Source organism: Cebidichthys violaceus, unplaced genomic scaffold (genome assembly GCF_023349555.1).
Source record: "Cebidichthys violaceus isolate CVI_PGR_0920_01 unplaced genomic scaffold, fCebVio1.0.p SCAF_27, whole genome shotgun sequence".
In the NCBI taxonomy this organism is placed as follows: Eukaryota; Metazoa; Chordata; class Actinopteri; order Perciformes; family Stichaeidae; genus Cebidichthys; species Cebidichthys violaceus.
Window position 1 is genome coordinate 2,565,200 of NW_027176450.1, and position 18,477 is coordinate 2,583,676.

At 39.3% G+C, this 18,477-nt stretch overlaps 1 protein-coding gene across 4 annotated transcripts; it reads right to left on the reverse strand.

The window, feature by feature from the left end:
• Positions 1 to 290: 290 nt before the first annotated feature.
• On the reverse strand, positions 291 to 18,386 carry sytl2a (synaptotagmin-like 2a). Of its 4 annotated transcripts, XM_068721389.1 has the most exons (19): positions 18,367 to 18,386; positions 14,529 to 14,827; positions 14,064 to 14,218; positions 13,535 to 13,655; positions 12,400 to 12,469; positions 12,204 to 12,312; positions 9,627 to 10,190; positions 6,750 to 8,840; positions 6,027 to 6,128; positions 5,826 to 5,882; positions 5,067 to 5,134; positions 4,792 to 4,896; positions 2,900 to 3,069; positions 2,567 to 2,669; positions 2,313 to 2,474; positions 2,131 to 2,227; positions 1,946 to 2,051; positions 1,333 to 1,538; positions 291 to 827 (listed from the first exon to the last, which is right to left on the reverse strand). In XM_068721389.1, exons 2-19 carry the CDS (start codon positions 14,627 to 14,629, stop codon positions 679 to 681), a joined length of 4,536 nt encoding a protein of 1,511 aa, XP_068577490.1. In that variant the 5' UTR covers positions 14,630 to 14,827; positions 18,367 to 18,386; the 3' UTR covers positions 291 to 678. The 4 variants fall into 4 exon arrangements, with proteins under 4 accessions (XP_068577490.1, XP_068577493.1, XP_068577492.1 ...); XM_068721392.1 differs by lacking the exons at positions 6,750 to 8,840; positions 9,627 to 10,190 and having other exon boundaries at positions 6,027 to 6,095; XM_068721391.1 differs by lacking the exons at positions 6,750 to 8,840; positions 9,627 to 10,190.
• Positions 18,387 to 18,477: the final 91 nt, after the last annotated feature.

The following is an 18,477-nucleotide window of genomic DNA, read 5'->3' on the forward strand; positions in this document are numbered from 1 at the left end:
TGGGGGCCTCACAGTCTGTGTTAAGCCACTATCTATACTACAGCTGCAATACAGCTGACTATCGTGGAAAACTACTGGAAATCTAATGATTCATTGCTGCTACTGAGGTGAATATTTATGACTAAGATGAGAGTTACTATCTGATGAATAACTTAACTCTATACTGTCTATTTCAAAGTGTTGACTTCTCTAACATGAATGAAACATAAATTTAACAACTTACCCATTATTTTCGCAACAAATCACAAGTCCCATTAATATACTTTTTATTGAAGATAGAATAGCTTGAACAGGACTGTATACAATTCATTAGTGCTCAGATCAAAACAATTTATATGTTGCATAACTTACATTATATTATAAATAATAAGCCCGCAGGATTACAGTCAGTGTGCTTTGGCACAAGGCAGTATTACTGCCTTGTGCCACAAAGCCACACTGAATAATTAACTCCTTTTGTATTGACAAATTTAACATGTGGTTTGGGTTATACAAATTAAAGTACCTTGTGTATTTACTTATCATACAATGATCATCAATTATACAGATGCATACACATTGCTCACTAAGGCAGCTGCGTCCACTCAGTGTAGACTATAGTTAGTAGATCTATCCAAATGTGCATGCAGTGTGCTCCCATAAAGTTTCCACACATTTAGCAACACATTGTGTACAATCTCACTTTAACATGCTTTTTGCCATTACCAACATTCTCAGCGGTAAAGCATCCTCCACCCATTCACCATCAGACTGTAACATCCTCTGCCATAAATTTGCCTCATCTGTCGTTGAATCCATCCAGATCACTTCCACCCCATAACTCTTCCCTGCACAGAAAGGCCCAGAAATAATTGTATTAATATGAAGGTAATACTTGAATAATAAAATTAAAAGAATATTTACTTGCAGAATGGCAGTTTTATAACAAAAAAATAATGTTAGAATGATTGATTTTTATATGGGAGGCCGAATCAAAGACCCCATTTATACCTGAAAATGCGGTGTGCATGTTTTATATGTGCAAAACAAATAGAAGAAATGAAAACAACCCTCACTGTGATGGAGGTGTGAGTGGATATCCCAAAACATCTCCAGACGATGCAAAGGTGTACACGATAGTGTGAACTGAACTAATGTGAACTGAGTGCATCCAAATTCAGATCACACTCTTATCCCAGGTGTTATATCAAACTTTATTCCCAGGTGTTCATTAAACTGTAATCCCAGGTGTTCAATAAACTGTAATCCCAGGTGTTCAAACTTGTATATCAAAGGTATCCAGATTGCAGCTGTTACCATGTTGAAAATAGTAACAGTGGAATTGAACCTCACCTGTCCCTAAACCAAGCCTCAGGCCGCCGATGTAGTGGTTGTTCAGTCGGTCATGATCCCACACTGTTATCTCCACACAGGCCTCTCTGAGGTCCTCGGATCGGACGCCATCGTACACCATGGTGTGGTTGAACATCGGGTTGGCCGTCCTCTTCACCACCCGCGTCTTCTGTCGACTTTTCCGGCTCGTGTCAGGAAGTACGGTGCTGCAGCAGAAGGAAAGGAGCGAGATCAAATGCATTTTCATTTGGAAAGACCATACAGGGTTTATTGCAGTTCATCTTGATTTTATTCAAGCAGTTTTCATTTCTAAATGTCCCTGTCTTTATTTCACAGTGCGATTGGTTGTCGCTTCGGACTGAATGAGCGAAAGTCAATCACAATTTGTCTTGATTGACAGAATTATGTTACATGAAATAAAAATCACCAGCAATAAACTCTATTGTGTGAAAGGAAATTAAATGTATTGCATTATTTCACAATTTCACAGTTATATTTTGTCAGTATTTTTTTCGTAATGTTTATGAATGTAATGAATGTCGTAATGTCATTTATTGAATTGTGAACACTTAAGGTCTCCTTTCAGTGACCTACAGTTTGGACGAAATCCTACCATTTCACAAACGGGTCGATAACAACTCCTCTGACTGTAGGAAGATTCTTGCAGTCTTTTACCCAAATTTGCACCTCACCAGTCTCCATCCTAGATGTTCTTTTACCTGTGGATGCAGTCAGACCACAATAATCGCTAAAATTCAAAGGAAAGAATTTATGAAATCTGAGGAGTCATCAGCTCACTGCAGGACGTCTGCGGCAGGAATCTCAGGGCGACTCTCATTTGTCCTCTGCTGTCCATCAGATGTGAGGGAGACGCTGTTGGACTTTGTCCTGAGACCTGAAGGATTGAGCCGAAGTGAGTAACAGTCTAACAAATCACTTCTACACAACACACAGACTGTGTATAGAAATGAATCCTTTACCCTGGCCTTTAGCGCATATTCATTTATGTGTGTGTTACTGAAGTCCCACTCTGTCATATCCAGGTCCACCTCGCCCAGGAAACTGTTCCGCCCAAAAGTGTTGTTGTGCCACACGGAGATGTTCAAAGACTGAGTTTTCAACAATTCCATTATGATTTTAAACTATAAAAGGAGAAGAAGGCCACAAAGCTGTTTGTAAACTATGGAATACATATAATGAGAAATCTATAAAATAATAAATATGGAATTCTTACCCTGAGGATTTCATTGTAGGTGGGGTTTAAAGACTTCTTTTTTACACTGGTTTTTCTCTTTCCCAACTTTGTCTTGTCAGGGAGAAGGTAACATTTCACATACCTGTAAAAAGACAGTGGAGTTACATTTCTATTCTCAACTAGAACATAGATAGTGACATTTTTTAAATTCTTCAAATGACAACAGGAGGCAACTGACAAATGCCCATTTCAAATGTTTCAGCCTCTTTTCTGATCTGCCAGACCTCCTTCTCCAACCGTTATATCACAAATATCACTGACATTTGCTCTACCTTTGCCATTTTGATCATACAGTATATAGCAAACACTCACGGGTCAGAGCAGGCCTTCTTGGTGTCTGCCACGGCCAGATCCCTGCAGTGCACCACAAATATGTGAAACTCTCCAAGCTTCTGGATGTAATTCACAGCGAACTGGATGCTTCCCTGGACTTTAATGTCTCCAAAGTCTGCAGGGTAAAGGCTGCTGATGCTGCCGCTGACCTGTTCATATTGACACAGAAGAGAAAACACCATACTCAATGGTTTGAACTCAATTGTTTTTGTCAGGGGAAATAAATTACACAAATTACCTTGATGGTTTGTCTTTTGGTACCAGTGGCCAGTGTTGTTTTCACCTTGTGAGTCTGTGTGTGTTTGAGTACTTTGTCAGGTCTGCCTTGTCTGTCTGTCTGTATGTCTGTGGACAGATTGTATCACTGTGATAGCGTGTGCTTAGGGTGGGTGGGAGAGGAAGAACTATTTTTGCTTCATGCACCACTGAGCTACTTTCATAGAAATGAATGGGGCTCCGCCTCCAACGCTATATCCAGTTCTCCTTATACATCCATGGTGTAGGAGCCAGGTATGGCCTGTGCCATTTTGTACACCCTTTTTTGTAACTTCCAGTAATTGAGTCACGTGGTATTGGGTAAAGCAATGGGGATATCAGCAGTTCAGTAGTTAGTTGGATGAATGGAAGGAGAGGGAACCTTATTTTTTGTTGACCGCTATTTACACTACTATTGTCATTGTTTGACGCTGCTGATCGCCTTTGCATACCAAGGAGAAAGAGAGTTTGGACAATTATGACTGTATGTTAACCAACATCAACGTTTGTTTATTGTCCACAAATAAACTCACAAAACTCAGCCACGGGATCGGCGTGAATAATTTACTGCCAGCGCGTCCGCAGGTTAGTCTCCCCTACTTAGCCTTTCAGTGACTAATTTTAAGTTGCTGATAGTCACCTACACATGGGTCAAACAAACACAGGACTTTCATCCAGTAGACCGCTGTTCATGTCCCAATGTTAAACCAAATCACATGAGTTGTTGGTCTCTCTGTAGTCATGTAGTTAGTCACTCTATAGTCACGTAGTCAGTAAAGTTAATATCAACCAACGATCTGTCACTAATCCTAACTAAGTGGTTTTGTTGTCTTAACCTAACTTCCTGTGACCAAGCTGCTGTATTTGATGAGTTGGGAGTGAGAATTTGTTGACCGTGGAAGAAGCAGTCATGAAACTTTACAGGTGTGTAGTGTAGTTTGGACACACACACACACACACACACACACACACACACACACACACACACACACACACACACACACACACACACACACACACACACACACACACACACTAAACGTCCATGGCTCGATTTACCGTTGCAGCTGGTTTGTTTTGTTTTGTTTTGTTTGCCTTTAGAACCAAACTCCACATGAATCATATTCTTTAATTAAAGGATTAGTCTGGTGATTTTCTCTATACTTGTCATGGTCAAAAATTCTCATTAACAGACCAAAACCAACAATGAGTAAACCCAAACTTGTTTGAGTAAGGCTTGCTGAAAACTACGGTGACCAATTGTTTAAGGTAATAAAAAAATAAATAATAATATTGCAAGTTGTTTTCTTCAGTATGAACCAACAGGCTTTGAGCTGAGAGCCACAGACAGGGAACGGGAGTCAGAAAATATTGTCACATTGTTGGTTTTAGGCTTTTCATGGGATTTGTTGTGTTTGCATACTGATCTTTGAAAAGTGAAGTAATCTAATCAGAAACTTGGTTGTCACATAACACATAAATCATCAAAGGGTTAAGCTTAATTAAGTTAAAAAAATATCTTGTATCCTAGAGAACATTCAACTTCCCACAGGCTAACTGACAAACTCTATGTTTAATCCAAAACACATTATCTATTGAACTGCATGTGGACATACAGACGACATGGAGGCCATTCCCGAGGAGAGACTTAAGTTTGACGTGGAGCTGCCCGTGTTCCTTCTCCAGCCCAAGTTAGTCTCAAAAGTGCTGTCACTGTCGTTCTGATGTCAGAGAATAACAAAGACATAAAAAATGTCAGTGAGGAAGAAAAAAATCACTCAAGAGAGTAAACCAATCACTTAGCTCTTATGTGATAGGTTAAGTAGGAAAATGACTGCAGTGCAGGAGTTGAACACTATATGTATTACTTTTAAGAGTAAGAGTACTTTACCTCCTCCTGCTGAAGAACAGTCATGGACACACTGGTTTTCATCTGCTTTGAGCTGGAGAGAGTAGAGGCTGACGGTGGAAAAGAGAAACAGCTTTGAATCTCTTTCAATGACCCTATGAAACATCCTGTGTATGTCCTGATGAATGTACAGTATAATGTAAGGGTGGATTATGAGACAAGGGCCCCCCGGACACAGACATGCAAAGGGCCCAAACATCTCACCTACATAGGAGGACAAAATAGTTGTTTAGTCTCTTTTTGTCCATTCAGTGGTCTTTTTTTAGTTGTTTTTGTATCTTTCTAAGGTGGTTTTACCCATTTTTGTGGTTGTTTTGCATCTCTTTACAGTTGATTTGTGGTCTTTTTAAATCTATTCATAGTTGTTATGTAGTTGTTTGTAGTTGTTTTGTGTCTCTTAAGTCATTTTAAGTCTCTTTGTAGTTGCTTTGTGTCACTTTGTAGTCATTTGTGTATCTTTGTGGTTGTTTTTCCCCTTTTCATAGGTGTTTTGTGTCCCTTTAGTCATGTTGTGTATCTAGTTGTTTTTATAGTTGTTGGGAGTTTCTTTGTGGTCTCTGTCAGCTGTTTTGCACCTCTTTGGAGTTGTCTTGGTCTGTTTGTAGACTTTTTGTGGTTTCTTTGTAGTCATTTTAGTCTCTTAGTCCAGGGTGGCCCCTGACACTTTGGGCCCCTGGGCATGTGCCTAGTAAGCCCATTCAGTAATCCATCCACTGCATAAAGAGATGTTGACATGTTTACCGTTATCCACACTTTGATTCATTTGTTCTCTTGAGTTATTTTGGGTCCTCTCTTCTCCTAAGAAGAAATAGAGCCATGAGACAGTAGCTATTATTACCTGTAACACATACATGAAGTAATGCTCTGGCAATACAGTACAGCTTTATGACCATCACTTGTATAGAAGAACTACAGTCACTTAAAAAGAAAGAGCTTTGTTACTTGTTTGTGAGGTGAGGTTTTCCAGGCTCTTGGATGAAGACGTGCTCCTTGAAGATAATCGTTTAAGTACTGAAAAGATGGGACTAGAACTGTCATCATAACCTGCCACAAACAAAACTAAATCAGCTCTGGAAAAAAGACTCAACAGAGATTTTACACAATTTCTGATTTACTAGGCAAGCATCTGAAACTACGATGCTTCTGTTTATATTAATACAAAATAAGTGTTAGTTTATTTTGGTCAAACATTTCAGGCAAGTATAATGCTTAGTAAATCAGTTTAAAGGTAAAAAAGTTGCTACTGTGTCCTCATGGTAAACACTAGGAACATCACCCAACAGCATTTTCATTTTATTGCGATGAATCAACAGGAATCCTGTTAATGGTAGTGATACTGCATATCTATGGCATCAGTAGCTCCATTTAACCTAAAACTAAACAAAAATATTTTCTATTGATTTACACTGGTTAAAGGGAAGTTGTATAAAGGTACGCTTGAAGTGGAAACACATAAGAAGTATTAGGGTCAATGAACACAGCAGATTGTATAAACATGTACATAGACAACTGTCTAAAAGGAGGAATTTGTCAACTCTCAGTCAAATCAGACTCATTATAGCGTTAACGTGTTAACTTGGTGTGATTTGTTTGAAAAAAACATCACTGTGGTATTAATTTCTCAATCATTATCTTGAAGAAATTCAAAAAAATTCAAAAGCTCACTGCCTGAACTTGCACGAGACAAAGACCAGGCCCTGGTCGTTGTGTTTTGGCTGAACTTTCCATCATCATTTTGCACAATCCAAGAACTGATGCCGCGAGGATTCTCCTCAGAAGGACTGTCACTCTGGTTTCCCACAAAGTCTCTTAGGGCATTTTGCGGTGTGTTTAAGGCATCATTCTCTGCCACAACAGCTCTCCCTTGGGGAAAAAGAGGGACATGGGACTTCTCCTTCGGCCCGAGGTAGTGCTGATAATCCTGAGGGATGAAAGACCTCGCGAGGCGTGGAAAGGTCATCGACTTCTTCTCTGGGGCTTTTTTGGATTGTGTTGAAGTAGAGGAGCTTGAACTAAATTGCTGTGTATTCACATTACCAAGGTAAGCCCCTCTGTCCTCTGGATGTGAAGGGAGAGATTGAGAGGTGCTGCCTGCGCTAAGTTTAGTGTCTGTCAGCACTGTCTGCTTTGCTTCATGTGCGGAACTCTTCTTCTGTCTTGGAACTGGTGTTGGCTTCCCTTGTTGCTCTTCAACAACCTTAGCTTGGGGGTCGATGTCTATTTGAAAGGTTTTCAAGGGAGAGCCTTCCAGCTTGAATCTCTTAGGACTGGAGGATTCTCTTGGCAGGACCCTTGGATGGCAGGTCTTCGATGGACTCCTCCTGACTTCGTCATCTTGGTCTTTTGATCTTGGAGTTTGGGATTGTTTAGGACTGAGGGGCCTTTCTTGATACTCAATATCAGCCTTGACTTGATATTGATGACATGCTGATTGTACATCCCCAGTACTACCATAACTAACAAAGCATTTGTCTGTCACTTTTGATGGTTTCAAGACAATGTTAGACTTGGTTTTGTACAGAGATGTCTGTGCCTCTTCCTCAGACTTCTCTCTGTTATCTAAGGATGTTCTCAGATCAGACTGTGGAGAAACCACTTTGTTACTGAGTATTGAACTGCGTGAGGCTTCCTTGACTCTTGCAGTGATTACCCTGGGTCCTGCATATTCCTTTTCCCAGAAATGCTTAACCTCACTAATCTTGGCTGGCCTGTCCTCTTGAGGACTGGAACTGGACTGCCTGGGAAGGGGAACTGGAATATCCCTCTCCAGCTTTTGAGTGTTGAAAGCTACACAGGAAGGTACAGGAATGATGGCATTATCCTGTGGCTCAGAAATCTTGGACTCTGTCACTGAACCTGTTAAAGAGTCATCTGTCTCTTCATAGATGATGACTGGATTAGCTCTATATGTGCCATCTTCTTTAGATAAATCTACAAAGACGCTACAGTCAGTTTGTGGTGACCTGTCAGCAGTATCCTCAACTGTCATTTCCATTTGAGGTGAGAGATTGTTGTCAACGCTCTCCACATCAGAGTTGGTCTGACAGCCATGTGGAGCTTTTACTCCACTCTTGGAGAAGTCTTTTCGCCTTGCCTCTTCTCTGGTAAATATTATTTTGGGACCACTGTTTTCTCTCTCCCAGAAATCTTTCAGATTGGATAGTCTCTCCGGAAACCGAACAACTCTATCTTCTGTTGCCTCCTGCTGAGTGTCTTCATCTACTGAGGTCACTGTTTCTTTAAATGGTGTGTTCTGCAGTGCTGTAAGTTGTAGTGTTCTGACCTCTGTCATCTCAGAGGGTTCAGCTTCTTGTTTGACACTTGCAGGTTTGTCCATGGTCCAATCTGCCGCCTCTTGAGAGAGATTCTGGGTGTTGCCTGGTTCTATCTGCTTAGGTATCTTCACCTCTTCTTTTTGTGGACTGTGCACTTCAGCAGTTTTCTCTTTCTCTCTTCTGAAAATTCCGAGCAGTCTTTGTCTAGGCTTTGGTGAAACAGCATGAGATGAACCCGTTGAACCACCATTAGACGACTTGGTATCTGAGGGGGCCTCAACAAAGACATCAGTTCTTTCTTCAGGCAGCTTTTGGTGACGAATGTTGTGTCCAGTTGACCAGCCTGTGGATGTAGTCTGAGAGTGACGGTCCTCTTCAGACTCTGTCTCCAGATCAACAGGCTTACCTGACTCCTGCTCAGCAGAAACGAATCCGAACACTGCAGGGCTTAAGAACTCTGAATGACAGTGCTCCGAGACATCTGCAAAGACAGCAACCACATATTGGATCACACATACATACATTATGTCTACTTAACACTGCAAAGTATAATTAAAGCTACCTATGTAGGACTTTTTTGGCGTATATGGAAGTGGGGCTTTGTGTGTTGTAACTGCATTCCAGAGGAATTCTCAGTGGTATTATAAAATAGACGACACGGCAAACAGCAATGCACATACTAGCAGATCAGACAAAGGTACACTGAAAAAGAAATATGGAGTGCAACAGTTGTCTGTTTTTATAGCATATTTTAAATATGCTATAAAAACACAAAGAAATCTCTGGGTTGCATTATAATTGGACTATATTATATTATTATAACTGTGGACTAAATTAAATTAGCAGTTTTTTAAGGTTGATATTTAGCCCCACTCATACAGAATACCTTAGGAATTGCAATGTCACACTTCAATTCACAGTAACACAACATACCAATGGAAAAGTCCAACACATCGCATGACACATTAAAAGCTAAATTGCATAATGTCAAAGCAAGGTGCAGTAACCCCAATTATACAATACAAACTGTTTTCTGCTGTTCTTATCCACCAGTCTCTATAAGCAGTCATACATAAATGAACATATTTTGCCCCATGCACGAACATGCACAAGCAGGATGAATATGAACATTGCTTTTGGATAATCTTGTCTGATGCTAAATGTTTATGAATGTGATAGATAGATACTGAAGTCATTGGTTGTTACAGTAGTTTGACTTATTGATTGATGATTTAGTTGACTAGTTTGTTTTAAATAAAAGTCTTACCACCAAGGTGTTGGCCAGCTTCCTGCTCTTGGAGATTTGCCTCATTTTTGCAGTTGAGTTCACCTTTCTGTGAATCCACCTGACTCTGATTGAGTAAAGCCCTACGTGTGTCAACAGTAGCCCTGCCGGTATCCTCAAGGTCACTATTATTTTCTGCCTCAGAGGGAGTGATGGAGTCCAGCAAACTGTTCTCTCCCAGCTCCTTCCCATCTTGCCACTCCACTCCACTCTGACCGACCATGGAGCTGAACCTCACCTGCTTCCTGTCTATCCAGCTCTCAGCGGGAGAATCGAGGCTAACTGGACTCTGCAGGTCCAGGCAAGAGAACAAGGAGTCTGTGGAGTTAGAAGTGGACAAGTGCTTGAGGATGCCCCGCGGGGCAGCAGAGTTAGTCTGCTGATCTCCTGGACCATCTTCCTCAACAAAGCAGTCCTGAGAACTGGTGCTGACTGCTCTGTTTTCAGGCATTGGAATAGATGGAATTTGGGTGATCGGGCTATCATTAGGGTCTTGTTTAAGGTTACTAGCATAAGAAATGCAGCTATCAGATGAAGACAAAGGCTCTGAAAGAAACAAAGACAAATGAACACCATTTTAACCTTTTAAAAAAAAAAGAATAATTAATCACTGGTGTCTTTCAGCAACTCTCAAACACGGAATCATGTTGAATGTCTATTTAATCCTGCATCACCGTATTTCTGAGGAGTTATTCACTTATTTCACAACTCATATTATTACTTTGACTCCACTCTTTCATTAGGGTTGTGAAGTCTGGTCTAGTTATAGCTCCTTGTTATCTTTCAGGTGACTATGTTGGCAGTTCCACTAAAGAGACATTTCTTCAATAACTTCCTAACTTCTTCTTTCCTCTCCCACTAATCTTGTCTCGGTCTCAGGTCTTGGTCTTCTCTTGATCTCAAAACACTCTGGTCTTGGTCCTGACTTGGTCTTGGTTTAGGTGGTCTTGACTACAAAACTGGGTAGTGGTACTTTTACTTAAAGGAACAGTGTGTAACATTTAGGAGGATCTATTGGTAGAAATGGAATCAAATATTATTAAGTATGTTTTCTTTAGTGCATAATTACCTGAAAATAAGATGTTATGATTTTGTTACCTTAGAATGAGCTGTTTTTGTACATAAAAAGCAGGTCCTCTTCACGGAACCAGCTGCCATTTTTCTAAAGAAAACCCAGAACGGCACTGTTTTTTTGGTCTCCAGGGCCAGAAAACAAAACACAGGAAACCGCTGTTCATCTTGAGGAGCTGGAGCATTAATTTCTGCAAAAACTGCAATTTAGAGTGTACACTTGCTTAAAATCCTTTTCGTGTTTTCACATCGGCCACCATAGTTCCCCTACAAGCTTGGAACACGGGATAAGTTTCAACTGGTTGCAAATCTGCAACCTCACTGCTAGATGATGCCAGATCTCACACTGCATCTTTAAGTAACTAAAGGATCTGAATACTTATTCCACTTTAGGGAGGCTCTTTAGTGTGGACAACCCGAGCCACCACCTTTAAACAACTTGAGACTTTTTTTGTTCCCTGTATGCGTTGACACAAAGAGTGAGTGTCTTGGGAAGTGCTTTACTTATAAAACACATTACTGTTGATTGTTGTATGATTGAGAAACCCAGACTGCATAATATTAGTGTTTATCATGAAGGTTTCAAGATCTATTTATGTCAAGAGCTTGTTGTGTATGTACATACAGTACATAATACTGGTACAGTTTTCAGTATGGATAGGTATTAGATAACCCATGGACTTGTTATGCCTCTTCTAAACTGTCACTATTTGTCTGGGTTGTTTACTTCTTATCGTATAATTTTTCCCACAATAACGTTGTTTTCATAGCTCCTGCGAAATATTTCCAGCAGCCACAAGTCATGCGGTAAAGATTAAGGCTTTGGAATGTATTTCTGTGTAATCCTCTGGCTAGTCGGGAAGCCTTGTGTATTTGGACTTCCCTTTACTTTGACAATCCCTGGGAAAATCTGTGGTCCCAGCTCACTGGCTCATTTCACAAGGACTAGAAGAAAACACACTTAGAAATATTGGCAGAAACCCAAAGACTTCAGCAAGAACTTAAATTAAATTCTAAGAATCATCTCTGTTGTGTACAATTAGTGAATGGTTGTGGTTCAAGAGTTATTACATGTTTTTAAATCAGCACTGTTAACTACCAAGAACCTGCATGAAATTGTATCTTTTCCCATAACACTAGAAATGCCTTCTCTGAAATTGCAACAAAAACAAGATGTAATGAAATCAGATGATACAATTGTTAGAAATCACAAGCCAGTACATGCCTTCCACTGCCATGCAACCACTGCTCATGCCAACATGCTGTTCACAGGAAAGGTTGAAACAGCTGAAGCTGAAGGACCCACACACCTGGATGTCAAATGATTGCTAGAAACCAGACTTACGTTGGTTTGTAATGTAACTGCTTTGTCCATCAAGGCATCCACTCAATTCAAAATACATGGTGTATCATTAGATCAAGAAATCCACTCACACTCACGATACATATTTAAAATAGCATAAACTGAGTTAACATATAGAAACTCACCCTCATTCTGTATCGGGGTTTGATCCACTGCTCCATCCAATAACTGACTGTCCTTGTTTTCAAACCTGTGCCTTGCAATTACATCACTGTTGAATGGATTTTGTCTTTGCTTGAACAAAAAAAGATTGATAAATACAACACCTGCATGGACTCACACTCATAACCTTTTAAATGATTTCTCCAGTCAGAATCCTACCTTTGTGGGTGACTGTAAAACTGGTTTAGGTGTATCCTGTGGTGTTTCACATGGCTTCTGGTTTTCATACCTATTATTATAAACAAAGACCACAAGATGCAATGACAATTTCTGAAGATAGAAAAACTTTCAGGGGATTTAAAAAATAATTAATTGAACGTTTTTTGGGACAAATAATTACAGTTAAATAAATATAGTTGCTACAAAGAACAGGCAGGTAAATTCTATAAAAAATTAATAAAAAAAGTTAAGGCAGTGCAGAACGTATCCGATACTCCTCAGAGGCACTGGAGAACATGAACATGTGAGACTTGACCTTGTAAGAAGATTACTACCGGGCCGATTACTGAGTATCCATTTACTGTGTGCACAACTCCACTCACTGGCAATCACACCCAAATAATCTGCTCCACTAGTGCAGCATGTGATGGTGCTCAAAACAGACTACACAGACTACATGTTTTGTTTATACGATGTGGAGTTTTCTAAATGTGTACAGAGTTTGAGATTTGTACTTCAGAGATTATTTAGAGCCGCAGGACTTTTCCTTAAATATACACTTTCTGTTATGTGAACCAAAACTGAATTGAACTTGCTAACAATGTATGAAGAGCATACATTGGGTAAAATCTCCTTTCCATTTAAAATCCCTGTGTATATATAAATTAAATGTGCATTAATCCACTGTTGAAAATAGTCCCTAAATTAAAGTATAATATTTGTGAGATTTATGTTGCCAACAATAACAAGAATATAGAATAACACCAGCCATATTCTTTAAAACAACATGACAAGTGATCAGAACAAATATCTTGCCATTTCTAAACATTTTGTAGATGCATCAAAACATCCAATATATATGTAATTGGCAAAAAAAATCCCTTTAAAAGCGAAACAAGCTGTAAAGTTGTTGTGGTGCTGAACTTGTTTGCTTATGTGCACAGAGCAGCAAAGTCTTTTTTACTGTAAATAGCTGTAAATAGTGCTGATGAGACTGATGCGGAAGAACCAAACCATAAAGCTGTAGTTTTGAGGGGAAATGTAAATTTCAACCCACAAAAACATGCCTTACAAAATTGAGTAATGTGTGACTTCTGCTCGCAGACTACTTCCTGCTTTGGTTCTCTGTACTCACCTTTCATCGCTGAGCTGCATCTCCTCTTGAAGGATTCCACAAAGTGCAGGTGGGATGAACACTTCTTTGTTCTCACTGCTGACAAAACTGGGCTTCTCAGGCAATATCTGTGAGAGCTCCACTGCAGCACACAACACACAGCTACTGTTAGAGAAGTTTAACCATTAATTGTAAAGCACACTGTTTATATCCATTACAGCATAATAATCTAGAACTCCACACGCCAATGTAACCATTTCACAATCTGTAAATAAATACAAAAGACTGTTACAAATATCTTTGTATCCACAGGAAGCTTTTTGAGGTTAAAATGATCACATCTGTGAAGTTGAAGTTAAAAATATGCATCTAAAATATGAATATGTATTCAGGTTGTGATGTGAATAATAAATCGTTGTGCACATTTGTTCATATTATTTTTCATTTGTAGATCATAAAATACACATTTGTGACTATTTTGAGATCAATTTCATTCCATAGGTTGGATCTGTGATTTTGAGATTAGCAATGCGGGATCTAGAGGACTCACATATAGTCAGCGGTTTATGTGAGTGTCTCATGGAGGCCCTGATGATCTCGGAGCCATGGATGCGATCCTGATGTCGCAGCTGCTTGGTCTCGTAGAACCATTCTCCAGTCATGTACCTCAGCCGGCCCTTGTCCCTCACCGTCTTCTGGAGGTTTCTGAATCCAGACACATCAATGGGACATGTGTAGTCACTACTTCATTATTCATAGCACTTGTTTCAAAATTTTGGGATTCTAAATAAATATAAAGTATTTCATTGCATTGCTTTTTGCAAAACATCTGCAAAAAAAATAAACATGTCTCTGCTGTGCTGCAAGCAACATTTCCACCTGCACCTGAAACTTCTAGGTAGCAAACACATGTTCTTTCTGCAGACAGACGTGTATATCCTCTCTCCACTGTCTGTCTGTGACAAATCAAACTTAAAGAGTCAGGGGTTAGTTTGTGCTTGGACATGGAACTCACTGAACACGCTGCTCCTCAGCCTTCTTCAGCTCAGCGTCTCTTTTCAACACGGCCCGGATGGTCTCCTGCTCCTCCTCTGTCAGGAAACTCAGGTCGATCATGATGATTGCTGCCACTCGCTGCGTCCTCAGCTTTCTACTGATTTGAGTTAGTGTCTAGAGGCTGAACATGATCACAGCTTCATACTTGTTCTTCAAGTCAGTGTGAACAGTGCTCTATCCATTGTATAAAATGACGCTTCGCTTCAGCTGGGCTTCTTTCCTGCAGCCGTGTTTGACCCTTTCTAGACCAGTTTGAACCTGAAAGAATATTGAAGAATATCATCAATTTTGTTATCTGATATTTACAGAAGAATGTCTGTCAACAGACAGCATAGCTGAAATGATAGATGATTAAACAGCTGTCAATCAACATTTAACTCATCTACAACAATTTTGATAATTAATTAATCGTTTAAGTCAGTCAGTGATAATAAATTGAAGATTATAGTTTTATTAGGACGATTGTTCATGCAAAATGAGAAAATTGAATATGTCAATTAGGGCTTTATGAAATTGTGAAGGGCATTTTTCACTAAATTATTTAAGAGAATGTTCAAATTTGAACAAGCCTCTCAGCTGTAACTTACATCAAACCATGTCAACATTATGAGATGAGAACACACTGACAGCTAGATAGTAAATCATAATAATTGTGCTTTGTGATATTCAATGGTGGTTGATGGGTAAGGTGTACTGTAATAAGCTGTACAGAACTCAAAATTAAAAATGTAAAGTGTTGTGCTGCTCAAGACAGAAGTCAAAAGTTGAATGTGAAATGGATAGGCATGGGACAATATGACAAATTCATGTTTTGATTATTATCTCATGCATATACAGGTATAACTTTACCTGACTTTTTTTGAGAAACAATTAATTGAACTCTTATAAAGACAATAACAAACAATCTCTAGGTAACCATCATTTATAAGGTCCCCCTGCATAAATAAAGCATTCATGAATAAAAAAGAGCTACATTGTGCTTTCTGACATGATAATTTGAGTATTGTTTTTAATTAGTTTATATTTTTCACTTTTCTACCATGATAGTGAGCTAGACAGCTTTTCAAGTCACTCAAGTGAGAATATTGACAATTATCCCCAAAACAGAAATTCACCTCTTATTTTTATTGTAATCAGACTATATAGTCCCATCCCATGAAATGGAATCAGATGATGACTAGTAACACATGTGGCAGATCAGTTCTCAATTTTTAAAAGTTCACCTCATGAAAACACAGTAAAACTCGCTGTCTATGGGAGAATGTGTACGGTGGTTCTGAGAGCTCAACACACTGCAAATAAAGAGAACACATACAGAAAGACCAAATACAAGCAAATGATTTAGAAGAAAACAGTGCAAATACAGTAAACAACCAAACAGAGAAACGCTCTGCAAGTAGCACACAACACGGAAACTGTTTCAACTGTATCCAGGGGAATCTAAAAAGTGATGAAGGAAACTACAGAGGGATAACCAGATCATTGTCGGTGGGTTTGCCACTACAAAACACCTTTCACATTACACAGTCATTTGATCCTTGTTTAATATAAAAATATTGATCATTGGTTTATTTCAAATTATCTCACAGGTGCTAGTGTGATAGTGTGGATACATTGTAACTTAACTGTTGGGACAAATCAAAGTAATTTGTCAAAGTCCTAAAATGTGTCAAATATCACAGGACATTTTTTTGTCCTACAGGTTGAGAAAAAACCCCAAAGACAAGCTCCAGTTATGGCCATAAAGAAACCCTCAGCAATCTCGGCAAGGATACAGGCTGTTACTTAAAGCTGCAGTCAGCAATTCTAATCATATAAAGCTTTTGTCAAGTTCAGCAATCATCTCCTCTTGGTCAGCTAGCTGTGCGTTCTGTGTGCATCACTTTTTAGTGTCCCCTGGAAACACTTTCCGTTGGGTTGTGTGCTACTTGCAGTGTATGTCTGTATTTGGTTGTGTTTTCTCTATTAGCATGTGTTTTCTTGAGCTCTCCAGGCCGTCGACTCCACAATAAAAACATGTATCTGTGTTTCCCGTTACAACAGCTATTCTCACTAAAACGCTCCTTCCTTTTTCACTCTTCCTCTCACTGCCTACCTCTGTCTGTCATTCTTTTGTCTGCCACACAAACAGTACCTATCAGACAATTGATCAGTGTCAAAATTATGATACATACACCTTACCTGATAAAGGATCAATACCTGTATGGGTCTTTGAGTTTGTGCCATGCCAAAAGTAAAACATCAAATACAAGTTGAATACAACTTACAGCAGAGCTGCTGCTTTTCCTTTAAGAGTAGACAAAATCTTTGGGAGGAATGTTGCATGTTCTAACATTGCCCATGTCCACCCACATAAGACAGACCTGTGTGAATCTGTTGGAAACTCCACTTAGTTGATGTTCATACTGAGATAACACTACATTGTGTTAAAATGAGCACACCTGTACATAATGTAAATGTTCTCTTTGCTAAAGTAACAAAGTGTTATGTCATTCAGCTGCTTTGGAGAACATTGTACTTATGTAATTGTGACTTAGAAATGGTTGTGGTTGCACAATGTTTTCTCCCATTGTTTATTCATTATCCAAGTTAAGAAAGTTGTAATCGCTTCCTATTCTGGAGTACAAGGCTGGATGAAGACTAAGCTGTCAGAAGACCTGAATAACGTGCTTTTTCCTGGTTAACCTCATGCTGGTTGATGTGGGAGTACTTAACTTCTTTGTTATTTTTTAACAAAGAAGAATGTTGCATGTCCAGTACATTACAAGGAGGAAAGTATAGCTGAAGGACAGAGAACTTATTTCCTTGTTGTGGTACTGATATTTTATTTCTTCATCACTGCACTTCCTTGAGAAAAAATGAAGATTTAACAAGCTACATTATTGTGTTTTTGCAAATAAATTTCATAAAAGTGACCTGACTATTGACATAAAAACAAACCACTGGATGGTATCCACTCTGTCTCTGTAGCACCAGGTTTCACACTTGAAGCTGAAGTGGTGACACAAATCCTTATGCTGTTTGCACTGACTGAACACTAAAGCCTTACAAATCGAGGACTAACAGTGATCAAAAAATGGTGAGCACTGGATCACTTGTTTAAAGAACACTACCATCAAGGTTCTTGGTAGAAGATGTGATTAAAAGCAGTTCATACGTATAAAAATGCTTTAACATAATATAAAGAATTGTTAAACGTAATGTAAATATGTCTTCTGACGTCTGGTTAATATGTAGTCATTGCAGACTTTTAGAAGTTGCTGTTGAAGGGCTGTTCAGTTAATATGACTTAAAATAGGATTGCATATTCAAAAAGAGTCAAAACATCAAATGGCATGTTTCTGTCCAAACAGTCCAGTGCAACCCAAAAAGTCTGACTTAGGACACTGCATTTAAATGGAGGACATGGATTTTTAAATTCGTTGTCCAGCAACCATATATAAAGTATAAAACAAATGTTTACAAATGTCTCCTAATTATAACAATCTACACCATATTCCTTAGGTGTTTTAACATGACGTGAGTCAACACAATGACCTAATAGTATGTTGTGACATTGGCAATATGCTACGTGACCAGTTCACAACAACAGGAATATGTAGTTTATCAGTGCTGCTGGAGTGACACGGACAAATCGTTTGGCTGTTCTGACCAACATGGATCTCCCTTTGCTGAATATTTTACTAACTATTAGTCCCAAACTGCACTAACAGTGTAAGAACAACAGCATACAGAAGAGAGTGGACTATACCATTAACATAGAAGCCAGGTGTGAAGTCAGAAAGCAGTGCACTCACCTCTCGATGTTGCTCCTCGCTGGGTGAAAACCAACTTACAACTGGATCCGGAGCTGCTGGAGCTGCAGACCCGGAGCAGCAGGGGGCGGCAGAGAGCAGCGGGGAGGTCCG

What these genes read in the sequence shown, in the direction of transcription:
- sytl2a (XM_068721389.1), bottom strand. Translation starts at nt 14,629, where the DNA reads ATGATCGACCTGAGTTTCCTGACAGAGGAGGAGCAGGAGACCATCCGG. An exon ending in ACATAAACCGCTGACTATAT is followed by an intron (nt 13,656 to 14,063) that starts GTGAGTCCTCTA and finishes TGTGTGCTGCAG; the next exon opens with TGGAGCTCTCACAGATATTG. An exon ending in CCTACAATGAAATCCTCAGG is followed by an intron (nt 2,475 to 2,566) that starts GTAAGAATTCCA and finishes CTCCTTTTATAG; the next exon opens with TTTAAAATCATAATGGAATT.